The sequence below is a fragment of the Haplochromis burtoni genome, unplaced genomic scaffold (genome assembly GCF_018398535.1).
Source record: "Haplochromis burtoni strain Fernald_Lab_line unplaced genomic scaffold, NCSU_Asbu1 Contig_76, whole genome shotgun sequence".
Taxonomy (NCBI): Eukaryota; Metazoa; Chordata; class Actinopteri; order Cichliformes; family Cichlidae; genus Haplochromis; species Haplochromis burtoni.
Genome location: NW_024582437.1, coordinates 23,483 through 44,398, shown reverse-complemented (window position 1 = coordinate 44,398; position 20,916 = coordinate 23,483). Strand labels below are relative to the sequence as shown.

The 20,916-nt window shown below is 44.0% G+C and overlaps 1 protein-coding gene across 3 annotated transcripts in view; it reads left to right on the top strand.

The window, feature by feature from the left end:
* Positions 1–20,916, top strand: part of rspo2 (R-spondin 2) — a 58,592-nt gene that overhangs the window by 33,028 nt on the left and 4,648 nt on the right. For all 3 annotated transcript variants that reach the window (XM_042221848.1, XM_042221849.1, XM_005924326.3), the window contains 2 exons: positions 1,404–1,547; positions 1,815–2,003. In XM_042221848.1, the coding sequence (XP_042077782.1) occupies positions 1,404–1,547; positions 1,815–2,003 (333 nt within the window). The remainder of the gene's footprint in view (positions 1–1,403; positions 1,548–1,814; positions 2,004–20,916) is intronic.

Genomic DNA, 20,916 nt, shown 5'->3' with positions numbered 1-20,916 from the left:
AGAATGTGGAGTGCAGCTTTATTGTGGAATCGCATTTATAACTAGCCTTATCTTATTGGTATGTGTGTGTTTGTGCATATGTGTGTGTGTGTCCATGGTTTGTTTAGACTGGTCGGGAAAGCGTGAGACCAGAGTGAGTGGGCAGAGGCCATACTTTAGGGTTCAAAGTGGAGCGGGAGGGACCCCCTTGTTTTGGAGGAATGTCGAGGAGGAGGCCTGATGGTTAGCTGAAGATGGTGTAATTAAGGGGTGTGATTGTGAGAACCTTCCCATCTCTGGGCCCTGCAAGGGTCACAGATAAAAGAGCAGCCCTCAGCCTCCACCACTAACATGTGAGAGAAAAAGCATGTAAGCTTATGCATCCTCATACAGGACACAATCAGCAGAGCAGACGACACCCTACACAAGAACCCAGCCTTCCAGTCTGAGGTGGATGGTGCCTGCAGGTTAAAGGTTTGGTTCACTCTGAATTTACTGGGCAAAAGAGCCACATAGTGTTTCTGAGTAGCAACATAAATTAGACAGCCCCGGGGAGGCTCCTACTAATCATGTGGGCCTGTGCGTCGCCCCGTTGGTGTGGTTGTTGTAATTTCGCCCTGCCTGATGTGTTATTTGCAGAGAGCTTGATGACACATTGCCGTTGCCTTTCTTTGCAAGCGCGGCACAGGGTGTCATGTGCAGCACCAGGGTGTGGCGTGGGAGGATAAGTGCGCTGTTGGTTTTGCTGACTAAAGGATTCAGCATTTATTTAGCTGTGCAATAGAAAATCTTGTCGTCCCCGTCCCACCTTCCACTCCAAAAATAAAAACAAAAAACGCACTGCCACCCTTTCATATTGTAGCCAAAGCATCCACACAGAGTCGTCCACTTTTGTGATCAAGAGCCACTATTTGCCGTTTAATGAAAACCCGAGTTCCGAATGATCTTTAGCTATGGAAACGCACGCGGATCGGAAGCATGTGAAGTGATATGACAGCATATTAAGGACTCAGAGGTTCAGAGCTCCGGCGGGATGTGTTCTTCCTGTTTCAGCACGAGCATTAGTTGAAAACATGTGCGCTCATGTGCTGGATGTCAGTTCATCCTGTTGAAAGAGGTCAACGTGACATAATTCCTCACCGGCTCTGCTGCTGCGTTTTCACACTGTTTGCTCGCTCACTGCGCAACAAGAACATGAAGGTGAAAACACATTGATGTCAGGGAAAACAAGTCCTATGATATAGACTAGAGCTCCGTAGAGAAATGAATCACAAAGCATTATCGACTTTTTCTTTTTTTTTTGTGGGAGAGACAGTATAATTCCTTCAAGGCCTCCCCCTTTCCCCAAAACCCCTTAGCTCTCGATCAGCTCCAGATGAGAGGCTTGCTGATGACTCTCCCTCTTTCTTTGCTTCTCCCTCCAGGGTGCAGGATAGAGAACTGCGAGTCCTGCTTCAGTAAAGACTTCTGCACCAAGTGCAAGTCGGGTTTTTACCTACACAAAGGGCGCTGCTTTGATAAGTGCCCCGAGGGCTTTGCCCCGCTGGAAGATACCATGGAGTGTGGAGGTATGTGAAGCGAAACAAATATGTAGAAAAAAATGGAAATGCCACCTTCTCTTTTACACCTTTCTTTATCTGTAAACAGTATTCTATAACTTCTCAGTGTGAGTTGCTTATTAAAGAAAAAAACAATGGGACCACACACAAAGAAGTTATGGCATCCAAGTAAAAGCTCCTTCAGCTTGCATTAATCTTGACCCTGGGGTATCTGTGTTGACCCCTAATAGCGCTGTGGTTTCACGGCACATCACTTTTTTCTGTCTTTCTCTGCAGAGGGCTGTGAGGTGGGTCAGTGGAGCGAATGGGGAGCCTGCACCAGGAGAAACAAAACCTGTGGCTTTAAGTGGGGTCTGGAGACCCGAACGCGGCACATTGTAAAGAAACCACCCAAGGACACAATACCCTGTCCCACCATCGCCGAGTCCAGGATGTGCAAAATGGCCAAGCGGCACTGCAGGAACGGTGAGGAAGTTATACAACCATGTGTTGCTTTTTGTGTATGAGAAAGGCTTTCTGTCAGTCAGTCCCGATTTTATCCACACTCACTTTAAGGTTTGCTCTACTCGGGCCAATATTAAAGAAAACAGTGCACTTATCCCAAAGGAGAATTCTTCCCGTCCTGTCAGAGTTCCATCTGTCTCATGTAACTCCTGTACCTGTGTTTTCAGAATCTGTTTTTTTTGAGGTGTGCCGTCACATTTCCTTGCGTGAAATATCACAGTTTTTCCATGGCGGCCATAAGATAGCCTGCTCTTTTTCTTGGGTATATTTCCTCGCCCCTCTCTTCCATCTCCTCAGTGGAACTCTTCAAAGTACAAACTACAGGTTTCCTCAATGGCCGTCTCTGTTTCCTCCCGTCAACTTGAGAGATATTTGCGGTGCGTGCTGCATGCATGTCAGGCCATTAAATGAGAAGTCAAATCTGGAATTTCTCAGTGTGCAAATAGAGCTAAAGGAAATATTTTTTTTTCAAAAAGTAAACCATTTTCTCTTAGATGGTCCAAACACACCATTTGGGGTGACGGCCTCAGTTAGTAGTGCTTTTAAAATAAATGTCTTTTCCCTTAATGTGCTTTTACGTCTCTCATAAACTTTGGATTAGAATAGGCCAAGTGTAAATATTTAATTCACCAAATAAGGAAGCAATTACAGTGGCAGATATCATTCAGCCTGTCAAAACAGTGTTTAACAGAAAGAGGAAAATATTCTAACCTTGAGGATTTTTCTCCATTTTTGGCCTAGACCGTTGAATGGGAGGGTCATTTAGCGAAGTGGTGAAAGAGTAAATAAACTTGAAATAAACCCTGATAGTTTCTCATATTTCAGCAGTACCGAGGCGGTTGCTGCTGTCTGGGTTGGAAACTGTGATTCCATGGCACATTTAGTTCCTAAAGCACTCTGCTGTTTGTCAGGGAAATTCTTCCCAACCCCCACGCACCTCTTCATGACTTTGCCATGCCTGCTTGACCTTTTCCAAGAAATTTTATGACCTCCTTTAATTAAAATGTGGCATTTTTGTACATGGTTACTGTCGTCAGTTATCTCAAGCATGAAGTCAGTGATGGAGAGTTGTTAACTATGAACAGAGTGCGTAGCAGAAGCTTTTTTTTCCCCCTTTGGATTCTTTAAAAACTCGACACCAGACTTGCCCATGTCCATCTTAGTTAACGCTACTGCTCCCTGATGATCCAGTCTTTGTAAACCTCTCAGTACAGTTCCCTTTCCAGTGACTTGAGTTACATCTCTAGTGGTTACAAAACGTGTGTTAAAGTGTCACTGTGTGTGCATCTTGGGGCTCTCTGGGCTTGTGAAGTGCTGCGGTGGCCCGTTAAATAAAGGCAAATTTCAGACTTAGGCATGTGTTGTTAATTCCTCACTGCTTGTGAAAAATCCCTTCTTGGCAAAGGCCGGTGAAATGCAACACTCTACAATTCAAATAAATACAATGTGAAAATGGAAGCTGCTGAAGTAAATGGGAGGAGAAGCAGTGCACACATCTAGAACTGTTGCATGGGAGCTCAGCCGACAGACGCCGGCAAATAATCACGTCCGTGAGTGAAATCCAAGCAGCGACATCCGGGACTGAAAAAGAAGGCGGAAACTGCAGTTTTTTAAGTGTCCACTTGAGGGGGGCTCCAAATACAGCTCAGTCCACATAGCTTCCCATGTTAAAATAGCTAACATTACAGGCGTAAAAAGAGAATTTTTACTGCCAAACATCTTCGGACTGTTTCAGCTAACGCTTTTAAACTGCATCAGTGCTTAAAGTTAAGGGCACGGCCACATTCACCAGTGCTGGCAGAGGATGCGTGAAATTGATTCAATCACTGAACTTGGACCTTTAGAGAGTTTATGGTGCCTGTTCTTCTTGGCCTGATTTTAATGCAATTATCTGAGAAAATACATTGCTCAGAAAATGATACTCGATCATCAAAGTGTAACAAAAAGTCTGTTAATGATCATTGATATAAATCTGTACAGTAAAGAAGCATAAAGAATTTTGAATCCATTTCACCTTGCTTGAATACAGATGGTGACAACAGTCCATTGTTCTCTCCATTCTTCAGACTAATTTTCTTAAGTTCTTCTTTTTGTTGGCATCCTTATCACTACTGGTGGCATGAGACAATACCTCCAGTACATTCAGTTAGCACAGGTAGTCCAGCTCCTTCAGGACAACACATTGTATATGTGCTGCTGCAAGAAGATTTGCTGTCTTTCAGCAGTCTCTAAATTTTGGAGGATGCAGAAAGAAAGCTGCACAGGGCATCGACCAAGAACAGGACCAGTATCTGTTCTCTTGTGTGAGGAAGAACAAGTGGAGGGCTGCCAGAGCCCAACAAAATGACTTCCAGTGTGTCCTGGGCTACTCATGCACAGGGGGGCGTGATGTCCTTCAGTGGGACCTGTGCTGTCAGTTTAGCACCATGTAGCTCAATTGGCATTCACCAAAGAATACCAGAATTGGTCACAGGTCCCACTAAAGGATGTCGGACCGTCATGGAGTCTGTCTCTGACAGTTTAGTCAGAAACATGCACATGATAAACCTTGCAATGCAGTAATCAATGTTTTATTTATACGTAAAGCACATAGACATCAGCACAGGATTGTATAACTGCACATTGTAAAGATGCTATGGATTAAATGGAGACAGAAAATAATAGGAAGCATGTATCTATATGCTATTTATGGATGCATTTCAACACAGCCACGTATTTAAATTACACTGGACGTCACAGACAGATCCCTGTCTCCCAGCTCAGGCAGGGCACAAACAGACGCTACACGAGCGATCTTCGTTCCCTTTCTGTGTCTGCAGAGATTTAATCCCCCTGTAAAATGTGCACAAGAGGAAAAAGTAAAGCCCAGATAAAGTGAAGAGGTGAGTTCTCACATTGAACATGACGCACCGTCTGATGTCTTCAGTGCGTGTTGCCGATCAGTGTAAACACCGTATATCACTCGCACTGCTGGGATCCATTTGGGCCAGTGTTTGCTAGGAAAGCAGGATCCTGATTACGCAGGTTTGTGGCGCACGGACAGACAAAACATGCGGTGAAGGGTTCTGTTAAAGAAAACGGTTTTGCAGCATTACAACTGTACTGCATACATGACAACACATAGAATGAGTAGACAGATAATTAGTGTATATTTTCAGCATCCGGAGCCACGTTGTTTAGCCAGGAACATTTTGGTTGTCGTTCACGTAGTTCTCCAAACTTACAAGAAATAACGGTGAAATCCTGTCATTTCCAGGTGGGAATGATGGAAAAAAGTTGCAAAAATAACCTACATTTGGACCACCATGGCAACGCATTGTACCTTTGAGATGGTAAAATGCTCTTATAGCCCCTGGATCCCTGGAGCATTGCTCTGACCAGGCTAGAAACAATAAAGAGACATTATTAATAGCAGCTCTGACACTATCAGCACTGGCTTCCTCCCATTCCCTGACTTGTGTGTTGATGGGAATAGAGGATAGGTGATGTCTTTAAGGAATTCCCTACAGAGATTTCCCAGCAGCCCCCTGTCATCAGATTCACTGGTTTACAAGCAGATGTGTGCGATGAGTTTGATGCCCATTTGAAGTTCATTTTCCTTCTGCCTATCAAACCATCTTTGGAGTTGCCTCAGCTTTCTCTCTTTTCCCAGTCATGTTACTGTAATCTTTGAACAATGGCCGCTTCGGCCATGGCAGTGACATTAAATGTTGTGTAAACAACATAAAGTATTAAAGCCTTCAAAACTCTTATCCCCGATTTGGCATTTAAGAGGGAGTAAAATCCAACACAAATGGCCCATTGTAATTCGGGCTCATGTCCAACCGTTTCTGCAAATCAGCTCTCAGAGCTGTATTTCCATAGGTGTTTATTAGGTTTCTAGGTAAAGGTAGATATTTGCGGCCAAGGCCAAAGTTAAGCGAACAAGCACAAAAAATTTACAATATGAAATTATGAAATAGTAAAAATTTACAGCTTTGCAAATATTTGGAAGTGATAACCAAAAGACATTTAGGATCTGGCTTTTTAGAACAATGTGCTTCAGTGTACAGTTACGCTTCTACGACTGCTACTCTGAGCCCGTGAAGACTCGCAGGCACATCGCTGACCTCATGGAAAGAAAAAGAGAGAAACAGAAAGAGGCAGAGAGAGGAAGACTAAGAGAGAAGGAGCATATAATGATTATCTTTGGCCATTGGATTATGTACCTGCACTTGGGAGAGCTGCAGGCCTTAGTGAGAGTATTGATCTCTCGTATGTGTAACCAGAGAAACCCTTTCTGCTGTAGGGCTCAGCTGAGGCCAAGCCCTCCATCCCATCAGTCATTTAAGTGCTTGGATCCAGCCACCACTAATACTGCCTGTCATAACTTAACTGTGCAGTTTATGTTTATACTGTAACTGTGATAACTACTTCTTCTGCTCCTGCTGCTCAGTCCATTCCCAATGCCATCAATTTGAACCTTGAGGGTTTTTTTTTTTTAATACATTCTGAGGCAGGGGTGTAGAAGAGGATAAACCCACTTAGAATCAGTGTATCACCTCATCACTCCTCTGCAGTGTGACATCTCTAGGCCTTTGAGGTCCTTTGTCTCCATTTAAGCCATTGGACGTGACAGAGCAGTGGCACACTACCAACAGTCTGGTGTACGAGACTAAAAGGAACGCAGATCTGCCCTGGATAGACCAGACTCCAGGAAGATTTGGTTGACTGGTGGGATTTTATGCCAGGTTCTGTCTGAACCCAGTCTGGTTCTGCGGTGAATCCACAGTACTGCGGACCCCCCTAGTCCTCACCGTCTGCGAACCATCTGCTCGAAAGTCTCTGCTCCTGTAAAATGATGCACAGAGGGATGGTGATTGCCTTAAATCCAATCTGGAGGAAGCTCAGCTCAGCCTGCTTTGTCTGTGGCAAACACCGCTCGCGACCCCAAACAGTTCTGGATTCTGCCAGCGCTCGCATTTAAGCGAGCAGTTTATATGTATGCCTATGAGCGTGTGAGACACAATTTTGGTGTTTATACTCACCGAGCCAAGGGGTTTAAGCTCTGGCGAAAGATGCCACTCACTTCTGAGTATTTGAGTTACGCACTCAGCATGATCACATCTGAGTCTGGCCTGTGTTTGGCTTGGAAACCCGACATCCAAACACATTTCTGTGTGTGTTTTTGTCGGATGTAGCCTTCGACTATGAGGCCAGTTTTTTTTTTTTCCTGTTTTTTTTTTTTTTGCTTCTAAAACAGATGCACACTTTCAACTTGAGCCTAATTGATGGAGCGTGGTCTTCTCGGCTCAGCAGAAAAGCTCACAGCGCAGTGGGTCCAAGCCAAACAACGACAGAGCTCTGCTCGAGACACCGCTCTAAACTCTACCCAAAGCTCTCGACAGTAAAGGTTTGCACTCCTCTCCCTTTGTGTACTTATCTCATTATTCCAATTAATGTTCACCGGGTGTGCGCTACAGGAAGTCAGTGGAGCTGGTGCACAGATGACAAGTTTCGCTCTGATTTCTACCGCACTACAATGGCAGGTGGTGATTAATGGCGATCTCTGGCCCGGGTAACATCACGGACAATCTGGATCAGTTCTTCCCGCCAGCGGGAGTGGAGTGAGGAGCGCTTTCCCAGGACAGAAGGAGAGCCCTAATTGGCAGCCACCCTGTCATAGTGATTATTTGTGCCTCTCAGTGCAGCCTGTTGTGACTGATGGAGCCACGGCTTAATCTACATTTAATAAGGCTGCTCCATAGGGGCTGACACAGTAGCTGGTGAGAGGGCCTCAGGAGCACTCTGCCTCCTTTGGACAGCATTGATGGTTTGGCTGCGGTCACACGGGCTTGAGTTGGTGTCTGACTGTGATGACGCCCACCTGCCACCACCACCCACCGCACAAACACTCATCAATCATTGATTTAATTAAATTCTTACCAAATCTGGGGCAGACGAAAGACGAGAAAAAAAAAAAAGCGAATTAATTTAAACATGACAAATTCCATGTGTTGCACACATTGCTGTGGCTCTGTAAAACTGAGGTGAGCGTGTTTTGGAAGTTTTGCGCTGTGCTGGAGTGAATAAGAGCGTGGGTGAAGAGGACAGACACATCAACCTGTCACTGCCTTGGCCAGGTCTCCGGCATCTCAGTGCCAATGGCAGTTACGGTCACCACCACGGTCACACGCACAAATTAACACTTCATCTATCACGTGTGCGCATTTGTGCCATGATTTTCTCCCCATCTCTCCGCTTGTGTTTCATATCTCCCTAAAATTGATTGTCTAGGCTCTTGTCTGGACAGACCATCAACACGTGCTTTATGCCGATGGTCTCAAACCGAACCTTTGGGTTTGTTTTTCTGGCCTCTCGTGGTGGTGTTAAATCTTCCACTGCAGGAGAAAGTCATTACCGGTAGTCTTCTTAGAGACTTCTCTTCCCTGGGTACATTCCTTATAGGGCATGTGGGGGTGATGCTGGAACCCTGCGGGGAAACAGGGGTGTCTCTGATTAACTTCCCACTAAGTGTCCCTGCTCTCTGACCAAAATAAATATGGCTGCTGTCATTTTGTCTGCAACTGTCTTCAGAGAGCAATATTTGAAACACCCATGATCCTGCTGGCTTTTATATGGAGAATCCATCGTCATACCACAGGCATGAACCATAAACATGTGGAGGCCTTTCAAAGACCGGGGGGATGGAGGGAGGGGAGGGCGTTGGAAGAGGAGGGGTCAGTGGCACTCACTGGGGCTCCGTGCTCCACATTATTGTCATCTGGTCTTTTCCAAGCAGGAAGAAAGAGGAGGGGTGTGAGGGTTTTTTGTTGTTTTTTTTCACACTCTTTGGCCCAGTTAAATTGTGGTTTTGCTGAACTGCCTTTTGTAGACTCGTGTACGCACATTAGATACAGACGTCCTCTTATTTGTTTGACTGGGCTTATTGAAATGTGCATTACTGCTGTCCTTATTCCCATTGATGCGAGCTAGCTGATGGCGACAGCCAAAAGTTGATGCTTGCGCTCACCCGTGACTGCAGACAGCATTTCACTGCAATCACACTGTTTTCAGAGAGGAACTCTGTCGGGGACGAGGGGACGCCGCGTCGGTTGCGCGGCTTCCGTTGTCGTCTTCTGGCTGAGGAAATGAGGCATATGGGCCGACATCAACAACCCCATCAAAAACAGACGTACACAAACAAACAAAGTGGCAGCAAACTGGTGGGGGGAGAGAAGGAGGTGGTAGAAGAGGGGGAGGAGGGGAAATGTTCTACAGTAGTGGAATGTTTTCATTTCATGCCTCCCCCCCGTTGTGAGTGTATGGGCTGATATTACCATGAAACGGTCATGACCATAAAACGACCAACGACCCCTTGATGGGCAATTGGTGCCGTTACACCCTGTGATTTTTTTTTATTTTTTTATTATTATTTTTTTAACTGCAGACAAGACACAGTCTTTACAAGGATAGATGGCAACAGCTTCTGATTTGATCTTTGAAGTTGTGATGGATCATATATGTAGCACTCCTTGGCCTTTTGTAAAATATGTGACTATATGGAACCTGTTTGCCCTCTAAAAAAACGTTTATTGAAGTTCATTGCTATGTATTTGGAGGTTACTATGGTTTTAGAGGCTTTTCCAGCATGAAATTATAGGAGTATAAGAGTCAACTCTGTTATTTATTGTAATTTCTTAAAGCTGAAACAAGGCAAAATGTAAAGCCATCATTTCTTCTCCAGTCTGAAAATATGAAGCACCCATAGCTTGAAGCAGGCCCGTGTTGGGGTTTGTCACCTCATATTTAAATAACCCGAACTGGTCAAACAGTGATCTGTCTGATCGCGCCCCATCCCTGCAATGCCTCTCTGTCTGCCAGACCTCCAGTCCGCCGCTGCTGCCAGCTCTCCTGTGGGGCCCACGAACGCTTTCATCTCCACATCCACAACACGCCAGACAGATGAGGATGCGTATGCACACGTGCGCACACCCGTTTACACCGCCCGAGTGTGAGAAACGTGTAATAGACACCGATAAACAGTAAAACAGACCTCACAGGCAGAACAAGTCACCGCATTATCTACTCTTTCCCTCGTCCCTCTTTCCATTCTCTTTTCCTGTCTCGCACTCGAATGACACGCTAGTGCTCGTGTATCACATATCACAGTGCGGGAATAAAGTGCATGCCACGGAGGAGGACGTGTTCGCGTGGCGCACATTGTTTTGAAGCGGCACTCTGTGGTCCTCACTCTCTAAGCGGTCTGGCTTGAGGAGAATAGAAGGCAGGCGAGGAGCCGAACGGGACAGCCTGAAAACATCTGGTCCACAGTTGCACTGGCTCAGCCTCCAAGAACCCCTCTCCACTCAGCTCCACTCCACACCACTCAACTCCTCTCCTCCTCTTTCCATCGCCTTCACTTTATTTCTCCATTGCTGCCGAGTGTCTGTATAGAGCCATCACAGCGTTTAATTACAGCTAGTGATTCAGAGAGAGAGGCTGTGGCTTCTGACCCACTCATGTCCATGAACGTGGACCCAGCGCAGAGACATGTAGACACAACAAAGAACAAGTATAGACCTGCTGGCCGTTGGCTGCGTGTATGTCTGGGGTGTTTTTCTATGTGTCTGTGTGAACTAAGTGACAAATACAGGGGGTGCAGACTAAAAGCACAGCCATTACAGTGGTAAGTAGAGGCCAAGCCCAGCGTACCAGCATTGAAGAACACTGCACTCTCATCAGCACACAACTAAAAGCAAAATGCCAGGGTAATGTCACAGGTTAACAATGTCAGCTTAAATGAGTGAATGCAGGATGTTAGTGACCCTGACATGCTCAGACTAAGAACAAAAAACACAAGCACAAAGTAGCTTCCACGAGCCAATCTGAAGTTATTAGCTTCTTACATGCTTTTAGTTTGGAGCGAGCGGCAGTTAGGGTATTTAACTTGATTGATTTTTAGCCACTTGTCCAGGACAGATCTAGCTGTAAGCTAATATAAGCTAATACTGACTAAGTAGTATCTTATTAAAGTTGAAATGCTAGCATGTTATCAAGCTTTTGCCTATTTTTTTTCCATCCCAGCAGACACTGAGCCTTGTTGCCATGCATTTTGGTTCAGGTTTTTGACTACTTGATGAGTCTATTTTTGAAAAAGAAATAGGGCAAGCATCTGATTCTGTTAAAGCTTACTTCCTCACTATGTCCAATAGTTTTACAGACTGGACTCACCAGTATTTCTTTATTGTTAGACAATTGCAGGTGGCATAAGTGCACAGACCATGAATTTTCAAAGGCAAATAGCAATTCATGCAATGTTACCATGGTTTGTTATTTTGTGAGCAATATATTAGAGGACAAGAATAATATAATGCAGCATCTTTGTATTTCTTTGGGTGGATGACACGTTCTTCTTGATTTAGGGTTTCAGCACTTTGATGTAAACAAAGTGCAATAATTCTTCTGTAACTACTTTTTGACGGTGTTCCTGAGGGGTCAAGTTCACTGCAACTTAAGAAAACACCAGCAAAGAGAGAAATTCTACAAAAGCTCACAAAACACAACAGAAGTTGAATAAAACACAAACATAGAAAAAATAATGCAAAAGCAAAAAAAAAAGAAATCACAAAATAAAAGTTTTTTGGAAGAAACAATACTGTGACGGAACAGCTCTAAAAGTGAGTAAACGGCTAATAGCAAAGATTTATCTGATACTTCAGCAGCTGGTCCGTCACATTATTGTGTCCCCAGAAACACTTCCATTGTGTTTTGTGAGAGTTTGGGGTTTTTTCTACTTCTGTTGTGTTTTTGCTGTTGCAGCTGTTTTTATTTTTTATTGTTACGGTTACAGTTCGTTTGACCACCGAACATTGCACTTATAAAGTAACACGCACAATTTGGATCTAAATGCTGCTATGATCATTAAGTAGAATTCATGGTTCACAGTCTACTGGAAGTTTTTGTTCTTGAGTTAGAGTATGTAGTATATCCGGTCTGCTGTCATTGATCTGTGAGCCATCCACGGAGAAGACCGACATTGCAACAGATGAAAGCTGAACTGAAAATGAATACACAACGTACTTTTCGTGCTTTATTTTTTTGATCTTTGAAGTTTTTTCCGTGGTTTTCCTATTTGCACTGAACTCCTCTGTGGCTCCCTTCCATGTTTCGGCCCAGTTTTCAACTAATCAGCATTTGGCACATGCGTACGACATCCGCGTCCAGCGACGTGCAGTTGTGATTTTGGAGTACTGCACGCGAGCACGTCTGCGGTGGGTGAAAACCCCCTCTCCGCTTGCTGCCCAAAAGGAAACGGACGCAGACGGACGCATTTGCAGGACCATAAATTACACTTTAAGGTTATTTAAGGTCTTCTCCAGTGTGTCAAAACAGCAATCCTACTGCTTGGATTTCATTTTAAGGGCAAGCAGGGTGGGTGTTGAATGACAATTATGTCTGTGTGACTGAAAAACGTCTTCCTAATCAGTGCTATGCCGTTGGTCAGACGATGGCATGCGCCAAATTTCTTCCCCTCAGATGACTTAGGACATTAAACTAGCACTCCGTGTTGACAGTTTGACCCCAGAGTCCAAAATCGAAAATAAAGATGAACGTGTTTTCTGGTTGTACTCCTGATCTGATTCACCGCCTCCGGGCTTGGACATTTCAGATTATTCCACTGAAAACTGCTGTGTGGTCTCTGGGTCATAGCCAGTGACCCAGATCTCATCATCGGTGATGATCCTTGACATGAAAGTTGGGCCAATTTGACACGTTATTTGAGGTTTGTTCTCAGCTCAAGTTTGAGGTCTAAGGATGGTGAATTTGCTAATGCATACATGCAGATGGTCAGAATGGGACTATCAGTCAGCAATCCAAGTGCAATAGAAGAGCTGGAAAGCTCACAGAGACAACCCTGGTGAGAATAACGGACAAATTTACATTTTTGATTGCACATAATACATTTTCAGTCCTCTTAGTCTGTTTGTCTGTCACTGAAATTACACAACAGAAATGATCTGGCTGAATTTCTTGAAACTTGGAGAAGTTACAGAAGAGCAAATGGTGCTTATCCAGACCTCTTTTAGACTGTGTTAGCACACTGGCTTTAGTGGCGCAAAGGGCATTTTCTCAGATTTTGAATATTCTGTCATGTTAAAAATGGTCCGTTTAGTGCACAGAATATGATAGCGCTCCAAAGAAAATGTCAAGAAATGACTGAATGGGCCATTCAACGAAAGTCAACCTATTCCAGGTACCATATCAAATCCCCTCAAATGTAAATGCTCCTTCTCACTGGGTGGCAAGGTTCAGGACCATGATCCCAGCAGGCCTTGAGACAGTTCGTTCAGATTAGAGAGCGCTTAAGTCTTTCTTTGATTCGATTCCTTTCTCTTGCCCCTGCTGCATCTATGACAGATGCTGGAGTACACAACTCTCTCTCCCTGGTGAGGTGAGACCATGAAACGACCGTTGAAATTGCACTGTAATCACGCACAGCTAAAAACAACAAGAAAATGTCTGCCATATGCCTAAAAGCCCTCTGTTTGTGTTCTTGTGAATTTAAGGGGGATTATTGACAAGGGAGTGAGTGGTGCCTGGATAGAGGAGCTGAGCCGGCAGTGACTCTTATTGCTCGTGTCTGTGATCGGATCTGTCAGAGCCACTCAGCTGTCTGTCTGTCTGGTGTTTGACAAGTGTTTGATGCAGCACAGGCCTTAGAGAGGATCAAGCCCTTCCTGAATTGGCTTTACCTCTCTCCCTGTGCAACAGGAGCTCAGCGAACATCAAACGCATCTCCCCCCTTCCTTCCTTTGTGAACTAATGAACTATTTTTATCAAAAAATATGTGCCGTCTGTGGGATCACCGGAGGAGATTGAACAACAGCACCCTTTGAGAGTTAGGTGAACAATCAAGGAAAACAAAAAAGTGGCTGCCAGCCTTGATTCTCTCATCACTGGCCATTGCACAGGGATTGCACCATGATCCTGATGGCCCCTGTCTATGTTTTTGTGCCTAAGCCCATCTGACTTAGTTTGGCTCCCCGCTTGTTAGGGTCTGGTCCTCTTTTGGGACAGTTGTGCTCCATGTCCAAACATGTGAGGGATTTCCTCCTGAAGTTTCCCAGTAGAGAGAAGGGGTGGGGGATGAAAAGGCTTGTGCAGAATTGAGATGTAAAAAGGCAGTCTTGCTGAACAATTTCTTTCTATATCCTTCCCCATTCCCTTACAGACCTAGAGAGACAGGAGGATGTATTGATTAGAGGGGCATGTGCACACAAACACATTGGAAGACACTCAATGACACAGTTGACCATAGATGATTAGCTGGCTTGTTAAAAAGGTGATTGTAAGCCAAATTCAATAGCAGACGATACACTTAGAAATAAAGAAAAGAGGCAATAAATACTGTAAGCACAGTAAGCACAAATGCAAGATCAGACATTCCTTAAATTACTGTTTATTTTTATGATGGAAGCAATGCTGTTTAGCATACGCTAGTTAGCTGGTTATGCTATCGATTTCATGTTTAAGCCTAGAAACACTTGGGATGAATGCTACTTGGCAAACAGGGATACAGAAAGCCCTCTCCACTCTTAATACACCTTATTGTGTGCCCCCTCGTGCGTATGCTAACACCCATTTTATTCCTGTCTATAAAGGAGGCTGGGGAACTGTTACGCAGAGAGATTCTTGCTCAGGCCTTCCAGGCTCACAGGAGGTGGCTGATCCAGGTAAATCCCCCAGCCAGGATGCTTCATTGGGGGTTGACCCCCTGCGTTACATGAGCCCCAGACTCTCAACAAATCCTGGAGATGCAGATTCCCCTCCTCAGACAAATAATAAATGCTCCAAATACTTATATCACCTCCATAGTTTGATCTCCTTTTCTTGCCCAGATCCGTTTAGAGGTGCCTATTTAATTCTGCTGACATGCCTGTTTATGCACAGAGAGGAAGATTGCTGAGGTTCTTTGGAGTGAGTGGTTTTTTTTATTGCTTTTGCCTGTGGATCGCAAGTCTGATTAACTGTATCAAGGACAAGGTGGATGGTGTACAAGTGCATGAAACCGAACCGTCAAATAAGATCAAGAGCTACAGCAGCAAGCAGCAGTACATCACTGTAAAGACACAGAAATGTAAACGGCAGTTATATTACACAAGCTTCTGAGAATCTTGTTATCGAGTGTCCAGTAGAATAAATGAATCCATGCTCGATCATGTGTTTGCTGAAAAAGCTTAATTTCATCAGTTCGATGCAAAGCACTTATCGGAAACTAAGATGGATGACTATGATAACTCTGCAGCACATTTCCTGCTTTATATCACCGCATGTGGAAATTATAAGACGGATCAAAGACTCTATAGAGATCTCATCTTAATATAGAAGGCATGGAAATTAAACTGGAGTGCTGTAGCTCTTCCTATCTTTGAGTAAAGACAAACAGAGTTGACATCTGTAATAGCTTACTGTCTAGAATAATGAATTTGCTACTGTACTGTAGATCCCAGCAAGTTCCCCGATCTTTGGATCCATGTTTATATTTTACACTGCTGAACACTGTAGCTCGCTTTAGCTCACTCCCCCATGCGCACAACAAATTCAAAAGCAAATAGACCACGCCAGCGGCAAAGCCTTCAGGAACATTGGTGCAGGGGCCTCCCTTTGATAACTGCTGTGCTTTATATTTTTCTCATCAGAAATGAAACACAACATTAAGCCATTCATTAAAGTCAACTAGAGCTAATTATCCATCATTTACCCAAGAGCCCACGGGCCAGCGCAGCCCCCGTATACTTAGGCCCAGATGTGTCGATGAGTCAGTCGGTAGATAGCAGACCGCAGAGGGGGCTGCTCATTTCTCTCTGGGCCCTGCGGTTTCCAGGGGCATCAGACTCAGCAGGCTGGTCTTAATGCCTGTTCACAGACTGGCTGCTGACGTTACCCTCATGACACCATGAGCCGTGTAAAGCTACCGCAATACAGCAAGGCTCCATTTACCAGAAAGAAAACGAAAAAAGAAAAAAAAATCAATGATGATCAGTTATACAGCCCTAATTCAAACAGAAAAATGAAGAGTGAGTATCGTACCTCTCTAGCAGGCACGTCTTCCGAGTTGAGAGGAGGCTGATTCGCATTAGCGGCATGCCTATGTTCAGACAGCCTCTCGTTGCTGCAGGGGGCGACAGCGTGCGTACGATCCCTGCTCCCAAGTTGTTACATTTTGGCAACCCCAAGTGGAAGTGGGAAAACCGTAACAGTTTGCAGGATGTCACAGACCAGAAACCAGATTACGTCATGTAATTTAACCCCTGAGACCTAATTTCTCCTTTTCTGTGTCTGGTACGCTCACCAAACGATTAGAAATAATGACTGAACCGCTTTACCACTGAGGATGAGGAAATCTATCCCTGTATCACTGTGTTCGGTTGTCTACTGACGAGGCATCTGCTCAGTGCAGTTTAGAGGAAGCATTTATAGTTTGAGGTTAAGTGTTTGTGCGGTGTGTATGACCTGTTGTCCAGTGACGGGATGCTAACTGAGGCAAAGAACCGAGGTGTAGTTTTCAATATCAGCTTTAGAAAATTAGCTCTTAAAGGGACTGGTAAGGAACCATCTTGCTCCTGCGTGGGGCTCTTTTCTTCAATCAAGAGTGTTTGTGATACAGTATTAAAGTGAAAGAACATCCTGCTCTTTTAGTGGTTCACTTTAACCTCTTTTGAACTGATGTTCTATCGGTCAACACAACCTGCCAAAATCATGTCTGTTCTTAAGCCCAGTAGCCAGATGAGAAAATAGCATTCTTCTCAAGGTTGTAGATTATACATTTGTTCCACCGTTTTTTGTTTTTTTTTTTGGTGTGCTCGGTCGTGCAACATTGGGAAACCTTTGTATAAAACCATGGATACATCAGTCAACAGCTCCTGTTGTGGTATTTGGCATCTTTAGCTGACTAGTTAACAGAGCAAACAAAACATAGATCAAATTGATGCATTTCAAAATAATCCTCTTGTATTTAATAAATCCCTGCTACACACTCAGCATGATGAATACGCGATGAACACAAATATACACACATTACATTTTGACATAATAGACAGTAATGGTGGTGGTGGCTCATGCCTCTGAGATACAGTAGTTGCTGATTTTCTGTAATAAAAACACCTTCAGCTTTAAACAGGCTACTTCACCCATCCTCTCTTTCTACAAATGAATAAAGATGTGTAGTTTTGAAGGCTTTGCAGTTGTTTGTAAATGGGCCACATAATGTAAAAAATCTAATTCAATTTGTTTATGAATTGGTAAACTAATGTAATTAGCCTCCATCGTAAACAATAGTTAGAAAAGTCATACTTTACTATGATTAGCTAAACATCTTTTAAGATAAATTTCATATGGGCATATACTGTACGCTGGCTCCTATTATATTCATTGGCATGTTATTTCTCTGTCCTGAGTAGTTACCTTAGATCTAGGATTATCATGTTATGTTGTGCCAGTAAACTGTATCTCAGAAACGTGGGAAATGATACGTGCTCCAATTTTCCAACTTTCAAATCTGGCCTAAGGAATCGATCCACTGTGTGCTTTCTTGTACAGCAGGAAGAACTAATTCCTGACTTTCCAACATTTTGGAATGTTTTAAGTGAGTAAATGTGAGGAAAGATCTCTGGAAGGCAAGATTTGACTTTGGAGTTTCTTTGGAAGATAGTCTAATTTAAGCATCTGTCAAGGTCTCTTGTTAATAACTTGTTTGTGAGTGCTCGAGCCAGCAGCAGTGGTAACCCAGGGGAACAGTTAGTGTATTGGGCAAAGTTGAGCATGACTTTGAACCCTGAGTAGACTGATGGAGGAGAACTTCATTGCTTCTGTAGCCGACCTGTGCAGGTTGCGGCTGCATCTTGCTGGTGTTATCGTTCATCTCCCAAGGGGGAAAAACAAAACTGTCTGTGCTGACCATCGGGCGCATTAATCACCGTGTCAGTCATGCATATTTTGCCAGGACTTCTCTGCTTAGAGACGCTAATCTCCGAGTCCGGTTTTCGCTTTAACTTACTGTCAGTGAAATAAGGCATCAAAGAGCCGAGCAGAGAGCTAACCTGCTTTTTAAAATCTCTGCGCTTATCCTCCGCCGGGGTCATAGATGAGAAAATAATGAGCGACCTAATCCCAACATTAGCTTTTTAAATCGGAATGCGTATGTTTTAAATCATTCTCGGCCAGCAGCGTGGTGATAGTAAGCAGAGCATGGGGTGAAAGGGAAGGAGGACGGAACGAAAGTGAATGAAAGAGTGTGATCCAGAATAACCTTGTTAGGGCTAAGTGATGCTGTGCAGAGGGCCTTTTGTCAGTTGGCTGGCAAGATGAGCATCTTGTAAATGATTGTCCTCTCTGTCAAGGGGCTGATTTCTTTTTTCCTACTATCTGACGTCTGTGTCTCTGCCACAGTACTTCAAATACTGGAGCTTTTTCTCCTTTCGCATCTGTATCTGTTACAAACTGTGGCCTCTTTTTATACATAATTTCATCCTGTAGCACGCTCTCCTTGTTTTCCAATGTCAAATCACCCTTCTGCAGCGTTTCCCCCACAGGCGGACACAAACAGCACAAAGCGCCATTAAAAGTTTTGGCTTACCTATCAGGCCCACGCCTTAATGAACCATGGGTCAGCTGAGGTCACATGGCTATGTCCCACCTATAAATCAACTGCAAACTGAGTTCAGCGGCAATATAGGGCAGTGTCAGTCCGTAACCTTTTCCCAGACAGAGGAGTTGTCGGTGTGTGAGTACTGGCTGGCTGCAGATCCTTTCCCCTTCACAGCATTATAAATGTATGTGTGAGGAGGCCCTTAATGGCTGCTAATCCAATTTCTGCCACTGAAATCAAATCTCACTGGCGCCAGTAGTTCTCTCCTTCCCTCACAAATAATGGCCTCCGCTTTGGCCTGTTTATGAAAAAGACGAGCCGCCAAAAATTCCGGCTTTACCTTCCTTAAGTCCCATCGAATCTTCTTCAAAACTGTTTGAATGTTTTTCTTGTTGTTTTGTTGTTGTTGTTTTTCTTCTTTGTTCTGCCCCCAGTCCCTATTCCATGTTCTTCGAAACTTATTATTTGACCGTCTGTGTCGAGTGAAAGGACGGGGTAACAGAAGAGCAGGGGCAAGTTTTCAGCAGCGTAGGATCCCATTTACCGTATGTCTTAATGCCTTCTCGAGGTCAGCCATCGATTTTTGTTCTCAAACCGCAAAGCAAAGGAGATAAGATTAGGCCTTTGATTCCTGCACTGCTGCCGGAGCCGTGAGTGGATGAAATCAGTTGGCCTGCCCATTGGTTTGTGTGTTGCTTCTTTTTAGGAGGTTGCACCCTCTGTGACGATAGGGTAAGATAGCAGTAGCCTCACAATAACGCGTGAGCAAACAGTGAAAAAGTAGTTTTTTTGGTTTTTTTACTTTAACGGGAAAATCTCTTTATGGTGACAAAAGTAAACAAAAGTCTGATTTCTCTCATGTAAACTTATACATGTTCTTCAATTTGCTTCCCTTTTCCAAAACAAACATATTGGCTTTGACATAGATGAAGGGAGCTTTGGCTTTGGCCCCCTTCCCCTTGGATATGGATTTGACTGATTATCTTTCAGTGCATCAGTTGGACAAGTAGTCATATTGCCATTCCGCAAGGAGATATTATTCTGGAGTGTGATCCTAATAATATGATACGTCTAATAGCACTTAACTCTTAGTTGGAGCTGTACCATACTGAGAGCCTCAAATAGAAAGTCGGGGACATGGAGAGGGGAAACGGCAAGGATAGGGAAGAAAAAGAAAAAGTAGCAGATCCTCAATGGCTTTAAGAGGTTATTGAGGAATGTCCTCTACGGTGCTTGTGGAGAGGTTTAATATCTCTTTGCTCATTGGTTTGGCAGCTGAAAAAATTGGAAATGACACAAAGTATTTCTCAAGCTCACAAAGGTGATATAGAAGCTCACGATCACGGACTCGCAAGCGTACAGGGCATATGCCGCACATCATTCGCACATGTGCTCGCACGCTGACTGATACACAAAAGAATTCCACAAAGGTCACTTTTGACAGCGGTAAATAACAATCCCACCGCAGGCTCTGCTTCTGATTCCGAAATGCAAAAACATTTTGATTTGCTCTTGAGAGCTTTGTTTGTTTGTTTGATTCACTTTTCAGTTCAAACCCGAATGCGAACGTCAAGTTGGCAAAGAAGACTGTATCTATGGAGGAGAACCAAACATTGGTGAAGTTGCGGTTTTGCTCTACTGATAGTAAATGCAGCCAGAATGGAAAGATAATTTTTTATTTTTTTTTTAAATGGAGATAATTTTCTTATAAAAGTCGTGTTCTTTTGATTTGATCCTTGCTGTGCCAGTTTCAATGCAAAACAAAGACGGAGAATGATTTGAAGGCCACTGTGCCTTCCAAGAGAAAATTATCTTTACATGCTGTAAGATTTATGAATTTGTTTTTGGTTTTGAAAGCAATTGATGCAAATTAAACTGTTTCCTCTGTGAACCCTAGTAATCAGCTTAAGTGATTACATCGGTCGTAAATATGAGATGATGAAAGCTCAGTGTGCACTGTGCCCTGAGGAAAGGCTAAATGGGAGTTCATAGGGTAGATATGATAAAACATCACACTGGGGCTGCACCAGATGCAGGGGGGAAGGGGCTTATGTGGGGAGTGGTTGCCCTCTAGCTGTCAGCGTTGAGACTGGATTATGAAATATGGTCCTAATTTTCTGTTGAGGTGTGTTTATGAAGCACTATCAGTTAGCTTGGGGGCGTGAGCTTAGCTTTGAAATGTACTGGTAATGTTGATGTGAAGGAGTATGATTGGAAGGAGTCACTAGTGGCTTGGAAAAGTCT